This window comes from Chelon labrosus, assembly GCF_963514085.1.
Source record: "Chelon labrosus genome assembly, chromosome: 12".
NCBI classification, from domain to species: Eukaryota; Metazoa; Chordata; class Actinopteri; order Mugiliformes; family Mugilidae; genus Chelon; species Chelon labrosus.
Genome location: NC_140345.1, coordinates 29,835,048 through 29,861,295, shown reverse-complemented (window position 1 = coordinate 29,861,295; position 26,248 = coordinate 29,835,048). Strand labels below are relative to the sequence as shown.

Below are 26,248 nucleotides of genomic sequence, written 5' to 3'. Positions count from 1 at the left end.
CCACACACTGATTTGAGGATGTGAGATTATATGAGTCCATAACTGAATCAACTCACTGTTAAAGGAATATTTATTTATCCTTTATATATGTATGTTTTCAAATATTAAAGATCCTCAAACTGGTGGAAAACATTCAAAAAAATGTTTTGTGAGCTTTTCAGTTTTTCTCTTTTAAACATCAAGTCAATTAAATATAGAACAAAATATGAAAAACAGCATGTTCAGTTTAAAAGTTTAAAGCGAATTCATTTAATTTAATAAATAATATTTTCTCAACACGCTGCTGAAACTAGACATTTATTTTGACATTTAATCACGCTTCCTGTTTTATTGTGAAGAGACCGGATGTTGAGTCGGTCGTGCTCTTCGGTAGTTTTCGTGTTTTCTCAGGTCAGTTTGTCGTCTTCGGTAAATAACCGGTGGAACCAGAGACCGTGATGAATCCTCCCGGTGGCTCCAGCACGTGACCCGCTGCTCGGACCGTCATCCCGGTAGAACCGGCAGAGCCGCGACCAGGTGAGTCACTGCCCCCGTTACATCCCGCTGTAACGGGGTTTAACGGGGTTTTTGGCCGTTACAACCGACGACACGAGGATGATTAGATTCCTTTGATCTCCTGACCGTTAAAAAATGGCGGTGACAAACGTTAGCGTCGGTGTGCACCGTTAGCCTGCGTCACTCAACCCGAACCCCGTTCAAAAATCCAGACATTTAGAGTTTTCTGTTGAGTAAAGACGTGAAAATCAGATAAATCATTAAAAACGTGTTTACCTCAAGATGCTCTGACTTCCGGCGCGTCATTCGGCTCGTGTGTCATTCTCCTCACTAAATGAAAATTTACTGAAAGTCTAATAAACATGTTCATCGGAAGGTAATAATAATAAATCTCATTGTGCTGATAAGATGGAAGTCTCAGCATTTAACGTTTTTAACGAAACCCGAATTAAACAGAAAGTCATACTGATAAAGACTTTATTAGAAATATTTTTATATCTTTTAGGACTCGTTGCCCAGAAGCGACGGAATCTTTAAATGTTTACATTTTGAACGGGATTCGGATGATTGATAGATTGATTGATTGCTGGTTCTCCTGAGGAGCTGTTGGCTCAGACACACTCAGTCTGTGGAGGAGCTTTCACTGCGTGTTTGTGTCACTTAATGTCTCGTGTTTTTAGTTTATTTAAATATTAAATCGTGTTTTGTGTCAGAGGCAGAAGGTTTGATTCCAGTCACAGTCCAGCGTGTTTCCTGGCGCTGGGCGGGGCCTGGGGGCGCTGGGCGGGGCCTGGGGGCGCTGGGCGGGGCCTGGGGGCGCTGTCCAGCCTCATGGTGCTGAAACTGTTGCAGAGCTGGATCCTGACACACTGACAGGTTTAACGTGTGATGCTGCTGTCTCCTCTCAGACCGACCGACCGACCGACCGACCATGTGGGAGAAAAGCTTCCTGCTGCTGCTTCACAGCGTTGAAGGTAAAACATGAAGACGTGTCTCATTAACTCCACCCTCTAACATGAAGGAGCAGAACCTGTTTTATTTAGATGAGAACAGCTGATTAATTAGTGATCAGCTAAAATGTCTGAACTCATTCAGCAACCCCTTGACTAGAACTGGACCAAGAGTTTAGAGAAATACCACAAAGGTTCTAGTAACAATAGAACCAGGCCCACTCTCCATCTGGACATGTGGAGAACCAAAGAACCCAAAGTGTTCCACGTTGGGTTCTTACCTCTTGAAAGTGAATCTGGCTACAAAATCCTCCTGATTCCACTACAGGAGGCAACGTACACACAACTCAACCTCTGGACATTTTATTCGTCCTGGACATTCTGCTCTGATCCAGATGCTGCTGCTGCTGTTAACCCTCCTCCTGGTTAACGTCCTGTGTTTCAGCTGTAGTGGCGTCTCAGTGCTGGCAGGGGGCGACCTTCTCTGAGGCGGTGGTTTCTCCGGCGGTGGAGAGCAGCGGTATCCTGCGGGTTCCTGGCGTGGCGTCCCTGCCGCAGTGCGTGGCGGCGTGCTGCGACCTGCCCGGCTACGACCTGGCCTGGCTGTTTGAGGGCCGCTGCTACATCCTGAGCTGCCAGCAGAGGGAGGACTGCCGGCCCCGACAGAGGCCCGGGGCCGACTCCTTCCTGGCCTTCCTGAGGAGGGCGTCCCCCCAGACCCTGGTCCTCCAGTCTCTGGTGAGAGGAGAGCCGTACGGCGGCCGCTGGAGGCCCCTCTCTCGGCCCTCCGAGGCCCCCGGGGACCTGGAGGCCCTGAAGGACCTGGCCCTCTTTGACGGGCCCCGGCAGGATGAGTCGTACTCAGAGGGAGGCCAGGAGGACAGAGACCAGGGAGGCCAGGAGGACAGAGACGAGGCCGATCTGCCATCTTTGAAGGGAAGAGACGGCCTCAACCAATCAGAGGACGGATCAGAGGGGGGGGCGACGGAGAGCAGCGCGGCCCAGATTAGAGCCTCGTCTGAGGGGAACGTGAGCCGAGGACACGAGGACGGAGACGAGGAAGGAACCAGGAGACGGAGCGACGCTGAGGAGACGGTGAGAAATGACAAGAGACGGAGACATGAAACCTCCTCACCTCTTCCTCCTTCACCACCTCCTCCTCCTCCTCCTCCACCTCCTCCTCCATCTCATTATTCTAACAGTGTCTGTTTAGATCAGAGCTGATGTAATGTTTCTGAGCAGAGGACGGAGGAGGAGGAGGTGGAGGAGGAGGACGTGGAGGAGGAGGTGGAGGAGGTGGAGGAGGAGGAGTTGGAGTCAGATGTTTAAATCTTTTTCTCCTCTGATCGTCCTGCTGCCGGATCCAGACTCGTGTTCCTAGACCTGAACCCAGAACAGTTTCTCCTTCGCTGACGTCTGCGACTGACTCGACCCCACCTGACTCCTCCACCACTCCACCCCCCTGGTCTGTCACCACGGCAACGGAGCCAGGTCAGTCTGTTATGGTCATTCAGAGCTGAATAAAATAATGATGTCACTGCTACTAGCACCACATGCTAACGCCAGCATGGCTAGCAACAAAGATGGCCGACACAGCTCCACCTCCTGTCTGTGAAGGTTCTCAGTCGCCAATGTTCCCTCTAAGCTGCGCGCTTGCGCAATCGCGCACTGCTCGCACGTTCTCCGCGCACAAGAAAATCTATGCAGCGCATAAAAAAATCCAACATGAACTGTAAATAAATTAAACAAGTAAATTATTTGTTTATGTACCATTTTGCAATGTAACTCAGTGAGTGACAGCTGTCCAGCCAATGGTATGATGCGGTTCACTTACGCTGCCAATCATGACAGTACGTGCCCCGCCATATCCACCGCGGCGCCGGTGTTTTGCAGGTTAGCTAACAGTGCGGCGGAGTTAAGGCAGTGGCGCATCCACTCACCAAGACAAAGTAAAAATTAAATGTGGTTCTTTTAAGATGGAATGGCTGTCGGAGTGTGTGCAAACAAAGAACCAGCGGTGACACTGGGTAAGATTTTTCTTTTTCGAGAGAGAAAGGTCTGCTCTGCAAAACTTGGGGTTGCCAACAGTCCCTTGAAAAACAGAATCGTTCCGTATTTAGAAACAAAAGTACGCGTCCCGTATTGAGCTGAAACAGGACGCACTTTGTCCCGTATTACCGTGAGAATCAAAAGTAGCGTGTAAAATGTCAATGTAATTAATGAGTAACAAGGCGCTTTATAGGAACATTTACGGTAAACTGTGACCAATAAGCTGACAGCGGGAATCCTGCTCATCTCATTGGTCGAGGTACTGTTGCTTGTGAAGAAGATACCAGAAGACAACAAAGCTACAACTTTTCCTCAAACTTTCTGTTTGAACTTTTCTTATTGCGCTATTACAAGAGGAATGTTCTGCTTTCTATTGTTTTATATTCATTTATACAGTTAGACTTAGACTTCTTTAATGTCCATAAAACTTACATAAAATGGAAAATTGTCTTTGACAGTGGCATAAAGACATACAAGCAACACACACACATCACAGACAGCACTATGCGCAATAAATAGATGAATATAATATATAGGTAAAAAATTACTGCTATAATGGGATTCTTTTGATAAACTATGTAACTTGCTATGATCTCAGGTTTTGGACAGGTGTGATACTGGTGTGTGGCCCCAGCGTGCACGTGTGATGTTGCTCACAGTGGTCCACAGTGTACTCACAGAGTTTTTGTGTATGCCCAGACACATGAAAAATTAGAGGGAACATTGTCAGTCGCCCAGTGAATTATTTGCTAGGTGCTAACTAGCTGCTAGCTAGCTGCTAACTAGCTGCTAACTAGCTGCTAGCTAGCTGCTAACTAGCTGTAATAATATAACACATGGTTTTACTCAGGGAGAATTAATGAGTCCATTAATTAATTCTCAGCTGGACATCATCGTTACAGGTCGACCCCTGACGCCGTCACCTGGAGACCCCAGAGAGCAGACGCCACCGGCGGTGACGTTCGCTGCTTCAGCCGCTCCTCAGACCAGCGGCGGTACAGATAACACACCTCAGGCCTGGCTGCAGCGCCCCCTGCTGCCTGGAGGCCGTCTAGTTTCATCTGTTCATATAATCACAGCGTCTGAACCAGGAAGTGACCAACACGTCTCCCTCTTCTCTAACAGAAACATTACAGCTGCTCCAGACCGCAGCACCACCGACCCAGGCCGTGACCTCTGACCCCTCCACCACCCCCACCTCCCTACCTGCTGGTGTGAACCCAGCGACCTCCAGCACATCGCCGGCTGCTGCTGAGTCAGGTAACTTTACAAACATGTGATCTTAAAGGAAGTGTAGGAGGTCTGACTCCAGCAGAGGGCGCCGGAGATCACATCTGTGTCTGGATGAAGAAGATCAAAACTAAAATAAAACCCTTTTCTTTCCTCCCTGGGTCAGTGTCAGAGGTCGGGGGCTCAAACCGTGGTCCGGTGGCCGTCGTGGGCCCCGACAGGAAGCTGTTTCTCCCGTTGAGCAGCTTGTTGCTCGACGGCAGCGGCAGCAGCGACGACCGCGGCGTCAGCAGCTACCAGTGGGAGGTGGTCAGGTGGGAGACCAACACGTTCAACCAATCACATTCATTTATTCTCTCGTCTCAAACCGACTCCTCCTCCTCCGTTTCCCAGCGGTCCTCCCGGGCTGAAGCTGGTGGACGCCGACCAGGCTGTTGCCACGGCGACAGGTGTTCGGGCAGGGCGTTACACCTTCAGACTGACGGTCTCGGACCAGGACGGGGCGACGGACAGCGCCTCCCTGACCGTCAGGATCCAGGACGGTGAGTGTCCTCATTAATATTCAGTAATACGCCCCCTGGTGGACTTGTCCAAAGCAGACGTCCAATCCTCGTCCGTCCCTCGTCCTGCAGCCAGGACTCTTCCTCCCGTCGCCCACGCCAGCGGCAGCCACTCTCTGACTCTCCCCAACAACTCCCTGGTGCTCAGAGGCTCGGTCAGTGACGGAGACCAGAACCAGCTCCACTTCCTCTGGACCAGAGACAGCCAGAGTCCTGCAGCCGGGGTCAGTGTGGAGACCAGGTCACAGATTAGACCGATCCAGTCCAGACAGGTGAGCTGTGACTTCTTCTGTGGTGTCCTGGTTTCAGGAGGTCCTGTACGGCTCAGAGACCCAGGCGTCTCTCTACCTGTCTGACCTGGTGGAGGGGACCTACCTGTTTCAGCTGAAGGTCACCGACTCTCAGGGCCGCTCCAGCGCCGCCACGGCAACCGTAGAGGTCCGACCAGGTGGGTCTGGTTCTAAAGGTCTGGGGGGAGGTGGGGGGGGTGGTTTAACTGGTTTGACGGTCGTGTCCCTCCCGTAGAGCCTGGGGGGGGGGAGCAGGTGGAGCTGGAGATGCTGGTGTCGGTGTCTCAGGTCAGCGTCGCTCAGAGGGACACGGTGGTCCGACAGCTCGCCGCCCTGATCCACGTCCTCGACACCGACATCCAGGTCCGAGCGCTGCAGGGACACTCCCACCTCAGGTACTGGTTCTCCTGGTTCCACTATTTTATTTCTTTACAAAGAGAACTAATGATCAGTTTCCTAAACAGGGAATAAAATAAGTTCTTCACCGTTCTCTTGGTGTGTGCAGCACGGTGTTGCGGTTCTCCGTTCGGGGCCCCTCGGGGCCGCTCCCCGGCTCCGGGCTGGTCAGTCTGCTGAGGACCCAGCTGCTCAGAGAGAAGAGTGACTACCTTCTGTTCAGGGTCCTGAGAGTCGACACCGTCTGTGAGTCCAAACCTTTAACGTCTCAGGGTGTGATGCTAACCATGCTAACCATGCTAACCATGCTAGCTGCCTCCTGTTTCTCTGCAGTGTGTCTGCTGCGCTGTTCAGGGCGGGGTCAGTGTGATCCAATCACGAAGCAGTGTGCCTGTGACCCCTTCTGGACTGAGAACCTGATACGCCGTTACCTTGGCGACGGAGAGAGCAACTGTGGTAGCTCCTTCTTCTTCTTTGATTGTTTCCTCATTCAGCTTCTAATGTTTCCATCAGTAGTTTAATTTAAACAGAATCTGAGCTCAAAGTTTCCTTCAACCCGACAGAGTGGAGAGTCCTCTACGTCATCCTGACCAGCTTCATGCTCATGGTCCTCATCCTGTCCATCAGCTGGACCTTCATCTGCTGCTGCAGGAGGTGAGACGTGTTTACAGGCAGTCAGCTGATCCCAGAGACGTGTTTACACTCAGTCAGCTGATGCTTACCTGTGTTCCTGTTTCCAGGAAGAGGCAGAGCAAAGGGAGGAAGAAAACCAAATACACCATCCTGGACAACATGGACGAGCAGGAGAGGGTGGAGCTCAGACCTAAATTCAGTGAGTCGCTTCAGATTCAACTGTTCAGACATTAACACCCAGAGTGATCTGATCACTAGTGATCTAGACCGGTCTTTAATGAGTCCTGGGTCACATTAAAGACCACCTACTCTACAGGGCCGATCTGAGGAAGAGGAGTTAAAGTTAAGAGATGATCCATATTTTAGAACAAGCTGTAGAATTAGACCATAAAGACTTTGCTCATTATTTCATCATCAGATGTTTGTTCCTTCATCAGAGACCTGGTTCCTCTGAGGATGAAGCTTCAGGGTTCAGGTCTAATCTGAGTCTTTGTCTCTGAAGTAAATCAGATCTTAACATGTGAGACTTGTCTCCAAGTCACCAACCATCTGCAGACACGTTTGGATGTTAACACGTCCAGCGACGTGGAAAACCAGTGTCATGAATATTATAACTTTACTAATATTTGTCTTCATGTGAGTCATTAATGACTGAAGCCTCCATAAGTATAGTGAATAATACAGGTCACACCTGTGCAGGTATCAAACATCGCAGCACGGAGCACAACTCCAGCCTCATGATGTCGGAGTCGGAGCTGGACAGTGACCAGGACACCATCTTCAGCCGGGACCGACCCGTCCGCAGCAGGAACCGGGTCAACGCTCAGGCCGTCCGCAATGGAAACGCCTTTGGATGACGGAGTAACCTCCTGGCTGCCAAAAAGACTCCATTACCCAGAATCCCTGCACTGTGAGGTCAGTACAATGAACCCGTGTCCCATTCAGAGTCGGACTTGTTGAAAGGACATGAGAAGACGGAGTCCAGACTGACTGGGACATCCAGGAGACGAGAGGTTAATTCTTCAGAACCTCAGACGACCACGACATGTTTAGCCTAGCTTAGCCTAGCTTAGCACAATGACTGGGACTGCTAGCTAAGCTCATATGTATGATTTACATGTTGTAGCTTCTTAGCTAATAAGCTAATCACCAATACATCGTTGGTTTATGACATCGCTCATCAAACTAAATAACTGAACCTAGAAGCTAATTTAAATTAGCAACCTCTAAGATTTTCAACACATCTAACTAATCCCAAAGAAACTGCTAGCTTAGCATAGTCAACACAAAACGTCCCGTTGAATTAGCTTGTTCTTTTTATTTCAGTGTAAAGTGAACACCTCTCAGCTGGTGATTATTATTTATTGTTACCTCATATAAAACTCATCACAGCGCCTCATATAACAATCTCATCTTTAATTGGTCAGAAATACAAAAATCTATTTATTTTTTTTACATTTGGCAACAAAAGTTTATTACAATGACGACAAATGACACAACAACATTATAACGACATTATTCACGGTTGTTATCTGATCAAGCTAACGTACACAGACTGAACCACAACCAGCTGACTGTCGTTTGTGCTTCTCGTTAGCTTAAAGCTAACTTAGCATAACTGTTGTTCATCGTTGTGAGAAATAATCGGCCTCATCATATGTTTCCAGATTCCTGTGCTTTACCCAGCATTCAGATCAGCGTCATCTACAGTAACAAGAGGTTTATGCTAGCTCGCTACGTTACCATAGTTACATCCAGAACATACGACGCATGCAGAGACAAGTTCAACAGCTTCACTGGGACGACGCAAAATGTTTAAATAAACTGAATGCTGGATTCTGGTTGGCTGGAGGTTTCATTCCGATCTGCTAAGCCCCTCCCCCAACAATCACTATCCAATCACAGCTTAGCAACAGTTACTATGCAGAGTCTATTCGTTATTTATTTCCAAAAACCACAAATCTTAAAGCGAGGAATGCTAATGTTAGCAGCTAATGTTAGCATTCTTCCCTCGCATGCTAGTTACCCTGCAGCGGTAACTTGTGTTGTTGTTTGTTATTTATTGGTAAATTATTCTGTTACGGGTTAAAAGCTGGTTCTGGACGATCTGATCTCATCCGTTCATCTTCATGTTTTAAACGTTTGTCAAAAACAATAAAACATAAATTTAACCTTGTTAAAGCTCGTCGGACTATTTTCTCTCCGTTAAAGAAACAGAATGTGGTTTAACAAAGAAAACATTTAGAAGCAAAGTTAAAACTTTGAGATTTGTAAATTATTTAGACGCATGACGAAGTAAATCACTTTCTATGGATTGAGTTTTAAAGGTGCAGTGAGTTGGAATTAGCACCATCTAGTGGTGAGGCTGTAGATATTCATTACTTACACTGAGCTAACAAATAAAGACTCTTATTCAGGTGATTCTGCACTAATGAAAACATTAAATTATAATTATTATTTCTGTGAATCCTCCCAGAACCAGAGGCTCCTGTCTCTTTAAGATAAACATCATAATTCATTTGCTGGCAGTTAATGAGGGGGCGGGGCTTATCAGAGCTCAGATGCTACAGCGCCTCCTATAGGTTTAAACAGGAATGTTAGAATACGAAATAAAATAGTTTTTACTTTATTTGGAGAGGAGCCATCGATTAAACCAACAGTCTAACAACAAGTTATCTCCTCTGGTTCAAGGCAACTCAGGAGGAATAAAAGGACCAGATCTACTTTTAGGTTTTATAAACTTATCTGATGAACTCTGAGATGTAAAGGTTTTAGTTGGTGACGGTGCTGTGGTACCACTGGTTCTGGTTCTGGTTTAGGTTCAGGTTCAGGGTTTGAGGCCTCCAAAGCACATGTACTTGACCTCCAGGTACTCATCGATGCCGTACTTGGAGCCCTCGCGGCCCAGACCGGACTGCTTGACCCCCCCGAAGGTGGCCTCCGGCGTGGACAGGAGACCTTCGTTCACTCCCACCAACCCCACCTCCAGCTCCTCCGCCACCCGCCAGATCTGACTCACGTCCTGAGAGTAGAAGTAACCTGAAAGACAGCGAGCCTCTCTGGTCATGTGACCTTCAGGTGATAAAAACCTAAACCAGACATTTAGAGCTGAACATCTGGAGGAAACCTTCTGCTGAAGCCGACATTAAAACCAGTCCTCACCTGCCAGACCAACGTTGGAGGCGTTAGCTACAGCCAGAGCTTCTTCTTCTGTGTTGAACCTGTGAATCAGAACCAGACTGAGGTTGGTGGACGGACGTCTTCACAGAGGAGGAGGAGGAGGAGGAGGAAGATCACAATGAGGAGCAGACAGACCTGATGACGGGCAGCAGAGGACCAAACGTCTCCTCCTTCGTACACAGCATGTCGGTGGTGACGTCGGCCAGCAGCGTTGGCTCCATGAAGGACCCGTCCAGACGCTTCCCGCCTTTCAGAAGCTTCGCTCCACGAGACACAGCGTCAGAGATCTGCTGGACCACCTGAGAGAGGACACACCTGTCAGTCTGAGAGACAACAGCTAGCACAAGGAGGAGACCAGACCAGCTGACGAGGAGTAGAGGTCTCAGAAGGTTTACTATTCATTCATTCATTCATTCATTGATTCATCTTCTGTAACCTCTTGTCCTGTGAAGGGTCATGGGGGGCTGGAGTCTATCACAGCTGTCATTGGTCTAGAGGGGGGGTCCACCCTGGACAGGTCTCCAGTCTATCCCAGCTGTCATTGGTCTAAGGGGGGGGGGGGGTCCACCCTGGACAGGTCTCCAGTCTATCCCAGCTGTCATTGGTCTAGAGGGGGGGGTCCACCCTGGACAGGTCTCCAGTCTATCCCAGCTGTCATTGGTCCAGGGGGGGGGGGGGGTCCACCCTGGACAGGTCTCCAGTCTATCCCAGCTGTCATTGGTCTAGAGGGGGGGTCCACCCTGGACAGGTCTCCAGTCTATCCCAGCTGTCATTGGTCCAGAGGGGGGGTCCACCCTGGACAGGTCTCCAGTCTATCCCAGCTGTCATTGGTCCAGAGGGGGGGGGGGGGGGGTCCACCCTGGACAGGTCTCCAGTCTATCCCAGCTGTCATTGGTCCAGAGGGGGGGTCCACCCTGGACAGGTCTCCAGTCTATCCCAGCTGTCATTGGTCCAGAGGGGGGGGTCCACCCTGGACAGGTCTCCAGTCTAACCCAGCTGTCATTGGTCCGGGGGGGGGGGGGGGGGGGTCCACCCTGGACAGGTCTCCAGTCTAACCCAGCTGTCATTGGTCTGGGGGGGGGGGGGGGGGTCCACCCTGGACAGGTCTCCAGTCTATCCCAGCTGTCATTGGTCTAAGGGGGGGGGGGGGGTCCACCCTGGACAGGTCTCCAGTCTATCCCAGCTGTCATTGGTCTAGAGGGGGGGGTCCACCCTGGACAGGTCTCCAGTCTATCCCAGCTGTCATTGGTCCAGGGGGGGGGGGGGTCCACCCTGGACAGGTCTCCAGTCTATCCCAGCTGTCATTGGTCTAGAGGGGGGGTCCACCCTGGACAGGTCTCCAGTCTATCCCAGCTGTCATTGGTCCAGAGGGGGGGTCCACCCTGGACAGGTCTCCAGTCTATCCCAGCTGTCATTGGTCCAGAGGGGGGGGGGGGGGGGTCCACCCTGGACAGGTCTCCAGTCTATCCCAGCTGTCATTGGTCCAGAGGGGGGGTCCACCCTGGACAGGTCTCCAGTCTATCCCAGCTGTCATTGGTCCAGAGGGGGGGGGTCCACCCTGGACAGGTCTCCAGTCTAACCCAGCTGTCATTGGTCCGGGGGGGGGGGGGGGGGGGGTCCACCCTGGACAGGTCTCCAGTCTAACCCAGCTGTCATTGGTCTGGGGGGGGGGGGGGGGGTCCACCCTGGACAGGTCTCCAGTCTAACCCAGCTGTCATTGGTCTAGGGGGGGGGGGGGGTCCACCCTGGACAGGTCTCCAGTCTATCCCAGCTGTCATTGGTCCAGAGGGGGGGGTCCACCCTGGACAGGTCTCCAGTCTATCCCAGCTGTCATCGGTCCAGAGGGGGGGTCCACCCTGGACAGGTCTCCAGTCTATCCCAGCTGTCATCGGGTCTCCAGTCTATCCCAGCTGTCATCGGTCTAGAGGGGGGGGTCCACCCTGGACAGGTCTCCAGTCTATCCCAGCTGTCATCGGGTCTCCAGTCTATCCCAGCTGTCATCGGTCTAGAAGGGGGGTCCACCCTGGACAGGTCTCCAGTCTATCACAGGGCTAACACAGAGAGACACTCACACCTAACCAGCATGTCTCTGGACGGTGGGAGGACGCTGGAGTATTTACTGATCATCATCAGGTGAGGGACAGAAACATGGAGGTAGAAGAACCAAGATGGAATCAGTGTGGACAGAGACGATGGAGACGTGGAGACATCTTGGTCGTCTCCTTCCTCATCCTCCTGTTTCTATCTTCTTCTCTTCCTCCAGCAGTTTTGATGTGAACACGTCTATCTGATCACATCCTTTGATTTGGTCTCCATGGTAACGGGTCTAAGTGGTCTAAGCTCAGATTCACCCCAGCGTCTACGTCACCTTCTCTGCAGCTCTGGTGTTGATGAGGGGCCCCTGGGTGGTGTCGGGCTCCGAGCCGTGACCCAGACGGAGCTCGGCGTCCATCGCTCGCCCCAGCTTCTCCACGAAGCGGTCGTAGACGCCATTCTGGACCAGGAAGCGGTTTGAACACACGCACGTCTGCATGAAGAAGAAAAATAAACCTTGTGTGACGGCGGCCATGTTTGTAGTCAACGCTCGGGTCAATGTTGGGACGTTTCACTCGTCTCACCTGACCCGAGTTCCTGAACTTTGAGGCCATGGCTCCGCCCACTGCCTTGTCCACGTCAGCGCTGTCGAACACAATGAAGGGGGCGTGGCCTCCGAGCTCCATGGACGCCTTCTTCACGGTGTCGGCGGCCATTTTGAGCAACACCTGAGGAGAGACGCAACAAAACATTAGAAGCAGTCATTAACTAAAGAGTCTCTGGATGAAAAGAGATCAGACGCTGACGAGCTAAAACTAAAAACTATGAGGAAACGTTGACGAGACTAGAAGGTTATTAATAAGATAACCATGAAGTTACTGACCTCTGACCTTTGACTGACACGTATTTAAACAGTGGACAGTAGAGTTGCTAATGGATTAGCATTTAGCATTTAGTGTCTAAGACAGGGAGCTGCCTCTCAGGGGTGCGCGAGATGAAAAACGTAACGGCGGAGAAGTTATCTTCTAGCATCATGAAAAGTAATGACAGTAAAATAACTGCTACTATTTTTCCATTGGTCTGATATAAATGCAATTTCTGTATGATTCCCATCATTTCGATCATTTTTATTGTTTACTTATTTCTTGTGTGAACACAGGGAGCAACCATCGGGAGCGACACGAGTTGAGGCAGCAGGAAGCCGAGCCTCGGGTTGGGCAATCTCGCACAAACTGCGTTAGGCTCGTGTCCTTGGCTAACTCTCTGTATGCCATCAATATATTGGTTGTGTCCATTTTTATCATGTGTCCTAATCTTCCATAGTCTAGTTCATGTATTTCATGTATGAGTGGAACATATTTAGTCTTGTTGATCTGACATTAAACCGCACTGAAAAACAAGGAGATGAGGCAGCCAGTACTTCTGCCTCATGGAAGAGGGCGCTAGTGAGCCACTGCTTCATGCTGTTGCTCTTCTTCTACTCTGAGTCAACTCTACTGTCCAGGTCCATTTATTGGGATCTATTCTTTGTGTGAAACATAAAAATAGAAGATTGTAAATCTAAACCTTCAGTCAAAACAGGAAGTGGTAAATGATGGAAGATATTCTGTTAAACAGTCTGAATTAAAAATGGATCAGATCATCAGAAGATTTAACAACTCAATATTATAATTTGATTAAGGTGATGATTTAGTTTCAATTCTAATCCATATTTCCATTTGTCTTTATTTTTTCTCACTGGCTACTCTCATGTTGAATGAATGAACTGTGGAGTTGTGACGGCCAACGCTCTCTCTGTCTCATTCTGTCTCTTAACTGCTATAGATTGACATTGGTCCTTTGTCCAGATATGAACCTTATACCTGTGTAAAGAATCCTCACTGAGATATGAAACGTAACCAGTTAGTGTGAAAGCAGCCAACTGATGGAGAATTGAAGCTGTTTCATTGGGTTCATGATTGTAAATCTGAGCCACCAACCTCAGCGTACGTCACTGGTGCACACCAAGCTGAGCCACCTGCTCTGCTCTTTAACATCCTCAGATGGATCCTCTGTTTTATCTCTTCCTGAGCCTATGCTCTTTGTTATCAGTGTTGTGGCTCGTGTCTAACTTTATTGCAATTTAATTCAAATTACTAGCGTTCTAATTTTATTTCCATAACCGCTGTGCTATGATGACGGGTTTGTGTTAGCTTTAAAGTTGCTAACGCGGCTGAAAATATTCTAACATGTCCCTCAACTGATCTGTTTCTGCTTCTGATCCTGAGCCTGTCGTCATCATCTTTGTTCTTAAAAGTGGAAGCTTGTGCGTAACTCATTATGGCTATAAATTATGGCTCTAAAAAAGCTGGTTGCGTTTTTTTTATTTTTTAAGCTGTGGGAGATTGGGGGTGCGTCAACCCGGTTGGGACATAGAAGGGGGTGCGCGGCCAAAAAAGTCTGGGAACTGCTGGTCTAAGAGATGAGTGTTGACCTGTTACCTGGACTCATTCCTGCTACAGACAGAAGCTTCATTAAACTGGTCAACTACTAAAGTTTCAATGTGACTCCAACTAATCAAAGATGGCCGCCAACACTGGTCGCATTGAGCCTTGATCTATGAAGATGGAGGGTTTAAAGTTGCCCCGACCCATGAAAAAATATAGACCCCCCCCCCCCCCCCCCCCCAGCCAGCAGGGGGCGCTGCAGGCAGCCTCCCAGTGTCTGACCTTTCCAGTGGCGGTGGAGCCCGTGAAGGAGATCTTGGCCACCAGGGGGTCGGTGCAGAGAACCTCCCCGACTGACGGAGTCTTCTCCTTGGAGCAGGGGACCACGTTAAAGACCCCGGCAGGGATCCCGGCCTGCTCCGCCAGCTGCCACCGACACAGAAACACAGGAAGTAGAAATGATGGTGTGTTGTTTATATTCAGTCCTCATCCAGATGTTGGTGTACCGACCTCTGCCAGAGCGAGAGCCGACAGCGGCGTGTCCTCGGCCGGTTTGACCACCACCGTGCAGCCGGCGGCCAGAGCAGCTCCGACCTTCCTGGTGATCATAGCGCTGGGGAAGTTCCACTGAGAAACACAGCTTCAGTTTTATCAGACATCGAGATCAAGAACAACTTCCTCCACATACGAGCTAAGCTAAGCTAACCTCAGCACCGCGGTACAAGCACAAGACGAGGACGTAGTAAGACGAGTAGATGTTTAGAGCTTCAGGCTACGCTACGCACCATGAACAACAGCCACATGGAGGAAATAATAATATTCTTATGGTTTCTATAACGTGCACAATGATGCTAAATAAAAAGTTAGAACAGGCCTCATCATAAACATCCAGATGTTACCAGACTGCTCAGTGAGAACATCTGGATGACAGACGTGACAGCTGGACTCCTATTGGCTGCTCACCGGGGTGATGATGGAGGTCACTCCCACCGGCTGCTTGAGGAGGAGGATCTTCCTGTCCTGGGCGGGAGACGGGACGATGTCTCCATAAACCCTCCGAGCCTCCTCTGAGAACCACTCCAGGAAGGAGGCGGAGTAGGCGATCTCCCCGAGAGACTCGCGCATCGGCTTCCCCTGAAACACATCCATGGTAACTTCCTGTGGAACTACTTCTTCAATGGAAAGTAGTTCCGGTCACTCTGTCGCAGCCAAAAGTATGTGGACACCAGGTCTGGATCTGTGGGTCTTGATAAATTATGTCTGAACGTTCAGGTGTCCACATACTTTGGCTCCCAGTTGATCAGGGAACTGGATACGATCATTTACTCACACATATAACTTTGGTGTCATTTGGAGTCGTTCGTCAGATATTTAGATCAGTGTATATCCATATAGTGGGAGTGGGTGGGGCACCGAGACGCAGCCTCTAAATAACATTATCTGCTGTGAAACTTGTTCATTTCTCTAATATTTAGTTATGATGCTCTAGTGGGGGCGGCTGTGGCTCAGTAGGTAGAGCGCTTTGAGTACCAATAGCTATATAAAAGCAAGGCCATTTACCATTTAGTGCTGTTACCTGTTGAGTCCAGAGTTACCTGCTATCATCATCCAGGGTCTGTAGACTGACCTACTGACCTCTGACCTGGATGATGTCATCTCTGAGCGACAGTCGGCTTGTTTACCTGTAATTTGCTGCTGCTAGTTTTTTGGCTGAATATTTTTCTGATTCTGAGGTTGTAGACGATGACTTTGTTTATGATGGACGTCGTTAGCGTTCTGAGGCAGAGTATACGGATGAAGAGCTCATTGAAAGGAGGATGAGGAGGCAGAGAGAGGAAGAGCTGGTTAAAGAACAACAAACCGCTGCACGTCCATGAATAGATAACAGGTAACTCTGGACTCAACAGGGAACAGCACTAGAGCATCAGAACTAAATATTAGTGAAATGAACGAGTTTCACAGCAGATAATGTTATTTAGAGGCTGCGTGTCGGTGCCCCACCCACTCCCACTATATGGATATATGTGTTAGCTAAATATCGTCCTAACGAATCCAAATGACACCAAAGTTATATGTGTGAGTGATCGATCGTATTAATGAAACACCACTCGATGACACTCACACATTCAAATGTGATCAGTTTGGCCAGATCGTCTTTATGCAGCGTCAGCAGGTCGAACCACTTCCTCAGCAGGACGCTCCTCTCCTGTGGGACAGCCAATCACAGCGCACCATGAGAACCAATCACAGCACAGGTCACAACAATCTGTCCCAGTGGTTTATTTATCGTTAGTGAACAAGACAATAAACAACAAGAAAACCTACATGAACACAAAACTACAAAATATCTCCATGACAACGAGGAGGAGCAGGAAGTGGTCAGAGGAGAAACCAATCACCAACATCCTGACAATGTTTAAACTCTGTTGTTACATCCTGGTTAAAGATTTGGTGGCTTTGGTGTTCCCTCAGTCTGTCACATCATTCATCAACCTACAGCTCACTGACTGGAGTAGCTGCAGTTTGAGCACACAAAACTCCATTCAATGTTATTATAATTTAAGGATAATCACAGTTACTGCCTCAGATGAGTGGTTTGTCCACTCAGCCTGAAAGTTTTCAGAATATTATATAAACTCTCTTGAGTTCGGCATGAATGGTTCACTTATAATCTGAGGTCATGGTTAGCTTAGAGCAAACTTTGAACGTGTTTAGCAACTTCCGGTCCAAAAACATGGCGGCGGCAGGCAGGAAGAAACCAAAGAGAAAGTTAAAGTTTGATCTAAACTGCGTGTTTCCTGGTGAATTATTTTTCAGCCGAATTCAAGTCCGGTTCAGTGCAGATGTGAAAAGATGGTTTACAATAAAGACCGGAGCCTTTTAAAGCCGGAATTAAACATTTATATTATTTTTTCAGTGGAGTGTGGTTGAAGAGAGAAGAGCAGGTGTTCAGGATGAAAATGTTTCAGCAGTTTCTGAATGAGAATCTGGAAACACGTTTAACAGCATTTAACTGAGTCTTTCATTTTTATTTAATAATATTCAGCACAAACGGAAGTGGAAGGCAAACAATTAAAAGCTAAAATAAAAGCTGTGGTAATAATAATGTGTCATTTAGTGATTTATGAATGAGCCGAATTAACCTCGGACTTCGAAGAGTTATTGAAATATAAAAATAAATACATTCTTTTTATTTTGAGTGCTGATAAAAGGCAGTAAACTTTAAATTGTCAGTTTTTTTAATGGAGTTTGGTGTAGGGGAAGCATCTTACCTTGGCTGTGTACCGCTTCCAGGTCTGAAACGCTTTGTAGGCAGCGTCCACCGCCTGCTTGGCCTCCGCCGGGCCACAGTCCGACACCCGGGCTATCTCCTGCCCGGTGGCCGGGTCCAGCACCGGGAACACCGAGCCTGCGGAGACCCAGCGGCCGTCCACGTAGCCCTGCGTCCGGAGCAGCGGAGCGGAGACGTCCAGGCTGTAGTGTCTGCTCATGGCGGCGGGCAGACCGGGGAGGAGCTGCCGGAGGAAGTAGCGAGTCTTCAGCACGCAAACAGCGGACATACCGGGGACAGAGGGCGGTCACTGAGTGCTGGAGGTCCGCGGGTCTGCAGCCGAAGCTCCGGCAGCTTTCTGTCGGTTCTAACCAGTCTGCAGGAGGACGGGCTGATCACGTGACTCTGCACAAACCAGCCTGCACCGACTCAATGCTCCTGATGTATACAGTCCTCCATATAGGTCACTACGTACAGGGCCGTTTCTAGCTTGGTGGGGGCCCTGAGCGAGATCCTGTTTGGGGCCCCGAGTTTGTCAAACTATGATGAGGGTTCCTAACCCTTAGATGGATTCAAGGAGTTTTACTGTCATTACACACATGTTGGTACATGAGGTGGAACTAAAGTAGTTACCCTGGTCCTGGTCCCAAGCAGAAACAGTAAGAGTATAGAACTAGAATAAAACCAGCTGAGTATAAAACATAAGCAAGTAAGTAAAATAAATATAGAAAGTGACAACTGTGCACTAATGGAGTCTGTGTCAAAGTCATTAAAATCTATAAATACGAGGCATTGTGTTTATTTTAGACTGTCAGTGGATCATTCATTCACTAGTCCTGTGTGTGAACGTTGTAACTGGGTACGCTGTTCATCACAATGTTTAATATAAAAACAACATCACTGCAGGTACTGCTGTTTTTAAAGGTGCTATATAAATAAAGGTATTATTATTATTAATAAATTGCAGTGATGTTAAATGACATTTAATAAACATCCTGAAAGTAGACAAAGATCCAGTCAGACACATGAGACACAAACATTAGACTAAAATGAGCCAATATTACATATCAGAGAGGTGAACCTCTAGGATTCAGTCTGTTCAGATGTGTTTCCATCAGTGTGATGAGTGTTAGGGTTAGGGTTCCTGGTTTATGGACCAGGACGGCTTGTCCTCATTGATGGACCAATGAATTCTGAATTCTACCAGTGAACTCTAAAAGAAAATGTCAGGACATCTGTCCATGAGCTGAATGTGAAGAGAAACTGGGTCATGCAGCAAGACGACGAGAACCAAGAACACAAGTGGTTCTACAAAAGAACGGTTAAAGAAGAACAAGATGAATGTTTAGGAACGGCCAAGTCAAAGTCCTGACCTTAATCCAATAGAAATGTTGTGGAAGGACCTGAAGCAAGCAGTTGATGTGAGGAAACCCACCAACATCTCAGAACTGAAGTGGTTCTGTTCTGAGGAATGGGCTAAAATTCCTCCAAGCTGCTGTAGACCACTGATCAGCAGTTACCAGAAACATTTAGTGACAAGGAGGTCACAGCAGATACTGGAGACAAGGAGGACATGATATGTAATATTGGCTCACTTTAGTCTAATACACTGGTTCATTATTCTTTGTTGACTTTCAGGATGTTTTGAGTCATTGAGTTAATGATCATTTTTACACAGCTGCTGCTTCTCATCTCCTCTCAGGGTTCTTTAGTTTCACTTTCCCTTTCAAGTCACTGGTCATCTCCTCCTCCTCCTGCTCCTGCTCCTCCTCCTCCTCTCTGATCTTTATCTGCGTATTGTTGGAGTAATGAACTCAGATCTATCACTGAATCCTGCAGCGTTACGTTCAGATTTATGAAACCTTTACAACCGTACAAACACAGAGGAGCTCATTTTTATTTTCAAACAGCAAATAAATCATCAGTTTGATTATGTTTCTTCCTCAGACCAGCCCTGGTGAGTAGGTGGTCTTTAATGTGACCCAGGACTCATTGTGTGTTCACACTACCAAAGGAAGGAGGTCACATGTGTCCCAGACCACCTCCACCTCCATGAGGTCTTTGTGGTGGAGTTACGGGGACCAGAGGGGACTGGACTGGGACCAGCTCTGTGTGACAACAGGGACACCTTCAGGTCAAACTGGGTATAAGTAAACATCCAGTTCTGTCTGATGTCTGGAAAGTGAAACTTAAGGAAACTCAGATGTAAATAAGAGCGGAGGTGATGAGGGCTGCGCAGATCACTCAGAGTCAGGATGGGGGTTCAAGGTCTGGTCACTTTCTTGGAGAACCACGGAAAAGTTTACCGGGACACCGCCGAGTTCAGTAACAGTCGACTGGTGATTGACGGATGGAACCTCATCTACCTGCTGTACTTTAAATCTGGTAAGACCGGACCTGTAGCTCTGTAGGAAGAACTGAACCTGTTCTTAGGTTTAATTCAGTGAAATCAAACTAGTTTTAAAAAGTCTGATCTCATATATTTAACTCTTTATTATTTATTTGTGTCTAAATATTGCTGAGACGCCTGGAGCAACTTTTAATGTTAGAAACTTGATCTAAAGTTTTATTAGAGATTAAAGAGAACCAGGAATAAATAAATACACTGATAAGAACAGAACAGAACTGAAAAGAAATCTATAACTATCTTAAACAGAGTCTATTTACTCCAGGATCTTTGTGTAATCAGGTGGGCGGAGCCAATCTGCATCTAAAACTGGTTTCGTCAGATTACAGTCATACCCTCATGACACCAGCTAACGTGGCCTGATAGAGCTAGCTACACAGTCTGGTCATAAAAAAGTCACCACCTGGATCTAACTAATAAACAGGTATTCACCTCCTATTGGATAATTACTGCATGGGTGATTATCTTTCAGCTGACAAGTTATTTAAGCCCAACTGATGCAATGAGTAGCTTCTCATTCCTTCAACAACCATGTCTAAAGACACATCCTGTGGTCGTCTGTTTGAGAAGGGTCAAATCATTGGCATGCATCAAGCAGAGAAAACATCTAAGGAGATTGTAGAAACTACTAAAACTGGGTTAAGAACTGTCCAAGGCATTATTAAAAACTGGAAGGATAGTGGAGAACCATCAGGGTAAGAAGAGAGGCAGATGAAGTGATGCACCCATCATGCCTAGTGTCTACTGTACAAGCCTGTGCTATGGGGCAGTGCTATGATCTGGGGTTGCTGCAGTTGCTCAGGTCTAGGTTCAGCAACATTATGAGGTCAGCTGACTACCTGAATATACTGAATGACCAGGTTATTCCATCAATGGATCATATTCCAAGATGACAATGCCAGGATTCATGGGGCTCAGATTGTGAAAGAGTGGTTCAGGGAGCATGAGACATCATGTCCACACATGGATTGGCCACCACAGAGTCCAGACCTGAACCCCATTGAGAATCTTTGGGATGTGCTGGAGAAGGCTTTGTGCAGTGGTCAGACTCTCCCATCATCAATACAAGATCTTGGTGGAAAATGAATGAAACACTGGATGGAGATAAATCTGGAGACATTGGAGAAGATTATAGAAACAATGATACAGAGAATGAGCTGGAATCAGAGATAAAGATGAGCTATTAGGGAGGGACCATTTGTTTTTTTTGGTCATTCAGTGTTTATCAGCTAGATGCAGGGCCGGTCCAAGCCTCCATGGGGCCTGAGCAACATTTCATTTTGGGGCCCTCTACTTGTGCCTCATTCACAAACCTACTTTAAACTCATTGTAGCTCTGGTTGTGTCGTCAGCCTGACACGTTCTTTCAGTGTCTAACAAATACATGTGTTATGAAATCATCCTGTTATTTCAGACCGGACTTCCTCTGGGTTTAGAGATACAGCGGTCACCATGACAACAGGGCAAAGTCAAGCACTAAGTTTAATACTGAATATCATCTAGTTTTACTAAACCAGTAGATGAAGTATTGACTGTAAAAGTCTCACCTGGTTTATAACTACAACAGTAATGTGCAAAAATAATTTGTAGTGCAAGAACAACAATAAAGTGCAACAACCAATAAAATCACTCAGACATATAAAAATAATAACACATTCAACTGTACAAAAACAGACAGAAATAAACAATAAAATATCAACCAAATAGTGAGTCACTGAGTCACTGAGCCACTGGTTCACTGAGTCACTGAGCCACTGAGCCACTGAGCCACTGGTTCACTGAGTCACTGAGCCACTGAGTCACTGAGTCACTGAGCAACTGATTCACTGAGTCACTGATTCACTGAGTCACTGAGCCACTGAGTCACTGATTCACTGATCCACTGATTCACTGAGTCACTGATTCACTGAGTCACTGAGTCACTGATTCACTGAGCCACTGAGTCACTGATTCACTGAGCCACTGAGTCACCTGGTGGAGCTGATGAGGAAGTGACCAAAGAAAGACGATGACTAATTACTAATCTCAGAATGATGTGTTAATTTACCAGGATGGGGCTGAGACAGAGCTGCTCAGATGAAACACATATAAACACATATTAATTAATGAGATACTTTGACTAAATGAATTTCCCTTTAGGTGTAATTCTCATACTATAAATACTATGGTGACAGTTGGTCCCTCATCTGATGCATCAGCCACAGTCGAGCCTCCAGACGACTTTAACAGTGTTAGCAAAAACTTTGTTTTGAAGCAAAACAAAAGGTGAAAAAAATATACAGACAGTTAGCATGAATATTAGCCTATTTAACCAACCAGTTCAAAGATGCACTTCTCTAGTTTTTAACTAGCTAGCTAGCTTGCTATTAACAGCTGCACAAATATTAAACATTTTATTACCAAGACACATAAACACACCTTTACCTTGGAGTGTGTCCTCCTCTTCCCCTTTCAGCTCTGGCTAGCTGTATTAGCTAGCTGTATTAGTTAGCTGTATTAGCTTACTTTGATTTGACATGTTTAGCTATGTCCGCCAACCTAAACTGCCTAAGCTAAGTTTAACTAAAGTAGCTTTCTAAGCTAAGTTCATCTACTTTAACAACACTTTGTTAAACTCGCTGATATAAGTCATGTATGTCGGTTGATTGTTCAGGTTTGGACCAGAACCAGGGCGGGGAGTACGCCGCCCTGGAGGACCTGACTGAGAAGTTCGTGGCGGCCCTCAGAACCTGCGGCGTGACCCCGTACGTGGTCGTGGACGGCGGCTCCGACTTCACAAACAGGAAGAACGAGACCGTCCTGAAGAGAGCAGAGGAAGCGATCAAGAGAGCCCACCGGGCGGCGGTGGACGGCAGCAAGGAGGACATCCTGCCACAGTTCGCCAAGAGGGTGTTCATGCAGACGCTGGTCCGGCTGGACGTCCCGGTGGCTCAGTGCTTCTCAGAGGCCGATCAGGAGATAGCTGCTCTGGCCACTGAGTGGCGCTGCCCTGTGCTTTCCAACGACAGCGACTTCTACATTTTCGACCTCCCGGCGGGGCTGCTGCCCATCTCTCATTTTCAGTGGCAGGACGTCCAACGGCAAGGCTCCCACAGCTACATTCCCTGCAAGAGGTTCTACACCTCCAGCTTCTGCATCGTCTTCCCAATTCAGCGTCGGCTCCTGCCCACCTTCGCCGTCCTGGCCGGCAACGACTACGTGAAGCGCCAGAAGGTCCGTTGGGCTCAGTTCAACCCGGCCAACGGCGACAGACCCAGCCGCCTCATGGGGCTGCTCCGCTGGCTGCAGGACTTCCAGGAGCCTCAGGACGCCTTGGAGGCGGCACTGGGGCTGATGGGAGATCTGAGCGAAGCGAGCAAGGCGGAGGAGTTGAAGAATCTGTCTCTGGCTTTGGATGAGTACCGTCTACCTCCCAGCTCCCTGAAAAGGTTCTTCATCCATGGGGTGGTGCCGCCGCTCCCAGCAGTGATCGAGGTAATCAACTCATTTTAAAGCTGTGGTTTAAACAGGAGGGGCGTCCCGATCAGAACCAGGCTTCAGCCAAGTCTGATCTCTAGTAGTTATTTATTTGAGCTCTGCTAAGAACCAAGACCACGTCTCTGTAGCGTCAAAACTTCTTCTTCTTCTTCTTCTGTTTTAATGGCTAGCTGGTTGGCTAGCGTCAAATCTGCCAAAACATAAGAAGAAGAACCAGAAGAAGCTAAATAATTTAAGATACTGAATATTAAAAGATGGGATCAGCTGATAACTTGACGGGGACCCCCCTAATGAACGCTGGTCCTCTCTGGTCTCCAGGAGGCAGCCATCGTCCCAGACTGGATGCGGTTGCCGTTGGCGCGTAGCAAGCTGAACGGAGACGTCCTGGACGTGCTGCTGATGCAGAGGACGAGCCTCAGCGTCGCCGTGGAGCACAAAGACCTGCCCACCATCAACCTGACCTCCAGGCCGATCCGCCAGCTGACCTATGGGCTGCTGCTGGGCCGGGACACGTCGCTGCACGTGGACGAGAGGACCAGAGTCGGCCTCCAGCTACAATTCATTCCTGTCAAACCAGCGTTCACCAGAGTCACCGAGCGGCTCCAGCTCAGCTCCCTGCTCCAGGTCAGAGCATCACAATGTTTTTATCGTTCCCTAACTCTAAGCTAACTTTACACATATTAGCTGGTTTTACTGTATTAGCATGGTTAGCCAAGTCAGCTAACGAGCGTCATCATGATGTTTGTCTCAGGCCGAGGCCTCGGAGCGTCTGCAGGTCTTACTGGAGGCTCTGGGAGTGACCCAGGACGCTCTGAGCCTCCTGTCTCCTCAGCTGCGCCTCCCGGTGGCCGTCACCTGCTACTGGATGCAGAGAGCTCGGCCTCCTCCAGATGTGAAGCTGCTGAAGTCTCTGCTGCTGGGAATGAGCAACAACGCTCAGAGATCCAGAACAGGTGATCAACAGGATGATAAATGATCTAGTTTTATTACGACAGCAAGCTAAGCTAGCTACCTTTAGCTGTCTAAGGTACGTTTAAATATATTAGCTAAATTTGCTATTTATTACAGTTTTGCTGTACGAGTCGTGTTTAGCTAACTCAGCTAACTTTAACTTGCTAAGCTAGGCTTGGTTGAATCTGGCCACCTTAGCTGTGTTAGCTAACTTTAGCCATCTAAGCTAGGTTTAGCTACATTAGCTAGTCATGTGAAGCTGATCATAAGAGTTTAGCTGCACTCATAAATGTTTGACACGTTGTCGTTGCAGCTCTGGAGGTTGAGAACCAGCTCCGTCACCAGAAGCCAGACGTGGCCGTGGTCCACGCCTTCGCTCAGTGGCAGGCCTGTCTGAGAGACGCCATCCACCTGAACCAGCTGCTGGGCTTCCCTCTACCTGAACCCCACGTGGCTCGGTGAGGCGTTCAGGCTCTGCTCTAAAGACGGCCATCACAGCGTCAGCAGCAGAAAGACACAAAATAAATCTGAACATTTACAGAGCTGCTTTAAAGTTTTAGTTTCCTTCAGACATCAAAGAGAACCCAACCACACACACGTTAGGCTAAAATGAGCCAATATTACATATCAGAGAGTTCATTTACAGGTCCAGTCAGAGTCCATGTGTTCAGACGTGTTTCCATCGACGTGATGAGACTCGTGTGTGGTTCAGTTCCTGGTTTAGTTTAAGGTTTGAACGGTTAAAGAAGAACAAGATGAATGTTTAGGAACGGCCAAGTCAAAGTCCTGACCTTAATCCAATAGAAATGTTGTGGAAGGACCTGAAGCAAGCAGTTGATGTGAGGAAACCCACCAACATCTCAGAACTGAAGTGGTTCTGTTCTGAGGAATGGGCTAAAATCCCTCCAAGCTGCTGTAGACCACTGATCAGCTGTTACCAGGAACATTTAGTGACAAGGAGGTCACAGCAGATACTGGACACAAGGAGGACATGATATGTAATATTGGCTCACTTTAACTGACTGGCTTCTCTTTGTCTAGTTTCTGTGAACAAATGTAGAAAGTATTTGTGTATAAATAGAAATGAATCGAACCTCATCCAGTAGAGGTGAACGTCTCTAACCCTAACTCTCTCCAGGTTGTATCAGGGGACACTCGTCCACCAGCTGGTCCACAGGGGGGACCTCAGGAACAGCCTCCTGAATGGGGACACCTCCGGGATGAAGCAGTACCAGGACATGCTGTCCATCGTCCTCCCGGTCCACCCTCAGGAGGCGTCCACAGAGACACGGCAGCCCGGACGCCAGCCTCTGAACAACCTGAGCTCCAACATGCAGCTGCTCCTGCTGCAGGAGGACGAGGAGGAGGTGAAGGAGGCCAGAACGCTGGAGGAGCTGCAGCTGGACGATCAGGTGTCGGTGAAAACTCGCTACAGAACCAAGGAGAGGAGGAACCGCTGCAACCCACCAGAACTGACCCGGAAGGAGGAGCGACGTAGCCGGGACGTCCTCTGACCTCGGATCAGTGCCACGTCAGTCTGAAGCTCCTCTGACGGTTTTTAAATGTTTTTATTGAGATGTTTTTTAGAGCTGGTCTCAGCGACTGGTTCTCAGTCTATATTACGTCTAAAGCCTTTTACTCTTAGACGTCAGCAGGCGTTTAAACGTTGTCACATGATCCTTTGGACAGATTTAACAACAGACCTGAGACTCTTTGTTCTCGTTGCTCATAGTTTTCAACCAGATCAATAATAAAGGTTCTGTGTTCAGCGTCGGTGTTCCTATTGTTTTGTGTTGGTTTTACAGCAGCTGAGACGTGTTACGGGACAAAGTCTCAGGAGGTGTTAAACACGGCCGCCGCTTCGTTGACTGCAAAATTAAAATGTTCACATCTGACACCT

At 48.2% G+C, this 26,248-nt stretch overlaps 3 protein-coding genes across 3 annotated transcripts; 2 read left to right on the top strand and 1 right to left on the bottom strand.

Annotated features, from left to right (window-relative positions):
• The first annotated feature begins 300 nt into the window (after positions 1 to 300).
• kiaa0319 (KIAA0319) lies at positions 301 to 8,404 on the top strand. The gene is made up of 17 exons (XM_084556469.1): positions 301 to 516; positions 1,404 to 1,469; positions 1,891 to 2,540; positions 2,813 to 2,936; positions 4,397 to 4,489; positions 4,620 to 4,754; positions 4,891 to 5,038; positions 5,118 to 5,266; positions 5,357 to 5,508; positions 5,594 to 5,732; positions 5,810 to 5,969; positions 6,080 to 6,216; positions 6,304 to 6,426; positions 6,534 to 6,624; positions 6,711 to 6,802; positions 7,303 to 7,518; positions 8,271 to 8,404. Exons 2-16 carry the CDS (start codon positions 1,427 to 1,429, stop codon positions 7,458 to 7,460), a joined length of 2,394 nt encoding a protein of 797 aa, XP_084412595.1. The 5' UTR covers positions 301 to 516; positions 1,404 to 1,426; the 3' UTR covers positions 7,461 to 7,518; positions 8,271 to 8,404.
• On the bottom strand, positions 8,003 to 18,115 carry aldh5a1 (aldehyde dehydrogenase 5 family, member A1 (succinate-semialdehyde dehydrogenase)). Its single transcript, XM_084556377.1, has 10 exons — positions 17,516 to 18,115; positions 16,366 to 16,449; positions 15,207 to 15,377; positions 14,754 to 14,870; positions 14,526 to 14,669; positions 12,402 to 12,545; positions 12,152 to 12,310; positions 9,919 to 10,082; positions 9,766 to 9,824; positions 8,003 to 9,642 (listed from the first exon to the last, which is right to left on the bottom strand). The coding sequence occupies exons 1-10, from the start codon at positions 17,801 to 17,803 to the stop codon at positions 9,431 to 9,433; spliced, it is 1,542 nt and encodes a 513-aa protein (XP_084412503.1). The 5' UTR covers positions 17,804 to 18,115; the 3' UTR covers positions 8,003 to 9,430.
• A 1,171-nt stretch (positions 18,116 to 19,286) lies between these two features.
• aste1a (asteroid homolog 1a) lies at positions 19,287 to 26,064 on the top strand. The gene is made up of 6 exons (XM_084556407.1): positions 19,287 to 19,899; positions 22,574 to 23,394; positions 23,716 to 24,021; positions 24,149 to 24,350; positions 24,662 to 24,806; positions 25,487 to 26,064. The coding sequence occupies exons 1-6, from the start codon at positions 19,770 to 19,772 to the stop codon at positions 25,860 to 25,862; spliced, it is 1,980 nt and encodes a 659-aa protein (XP_084412533.1). The 5' UTR covers positions 19,287 to 19,769; the 3' UTR covers positions 25,863 to 26,064.
• The last annotated feature ends 184 nt before the right edge of the window (positions 26,065 to 26,248 follow it).

Coding starts and splice junctions, on each gene's coding strand:
- aste1a (XM_084556407.1), top strand. CDS start 19,770: ATGGGGGTTCAAGGTCTGGTCACTTTCTTGGAGAACCACGGAAAAGTT. Junction 23,395..23,715: donor CGCTCCCAGCAGTGATCGAG/GTAATCAACTCA, acceptor TCTGGTCTCCAG/GAGGCAGCCATCGTCCCAGA. Junction 24,807..25,486: donor CCTGAACCCCACGTGGCTCG/GTGAGGCGTTCA, acceptor AACTCTCTCCAG/GTTGTATCAGGGGACACTCG.
- aldh5a1 (XM_084556377.1), bottom strand. CDS start 17,803: ATGTCCGCTGTTTGCGTGCTGAAGACTCGCTACTTCCTCCGGCAGCTC. Junction 14,871..15,206: donor TGACCTCCATCATCACCCCG/GTGAGCAGCCAA, acceptor TGTGTTTCTCAG/TGGAACTTCCCCAGCGCTAT. Junction 14,670..14,753: donor CGGCTCTCGCTCTGGCAGAG/GTCGGTACACCA, acceptor TGTCGGTGGCAG/CTGGCGGAGCAGGCCGGGAT.
- kiaa0319 (XM_084556469.1), top strand. CDS start 1,427: ATGTGGGAGAAAAGCTTCCTGCTGCTGCTTCACAGCGTTGAAG. Junction 2,937..4,396: donor CACCACGGCAACGGAGCCAG/GTCAGTCTGTTA, acceptor TCATCGTTACAG/GTCGACCCCTGACGCCGTCA. Junction 5,509..5,593: donor GCCAGAGTCCTGCAGCCGGG/GTCAGTGTGGAG, acceptor TCCTGGTTTCAG/GAGGTCCTGTACGGCTCAGA.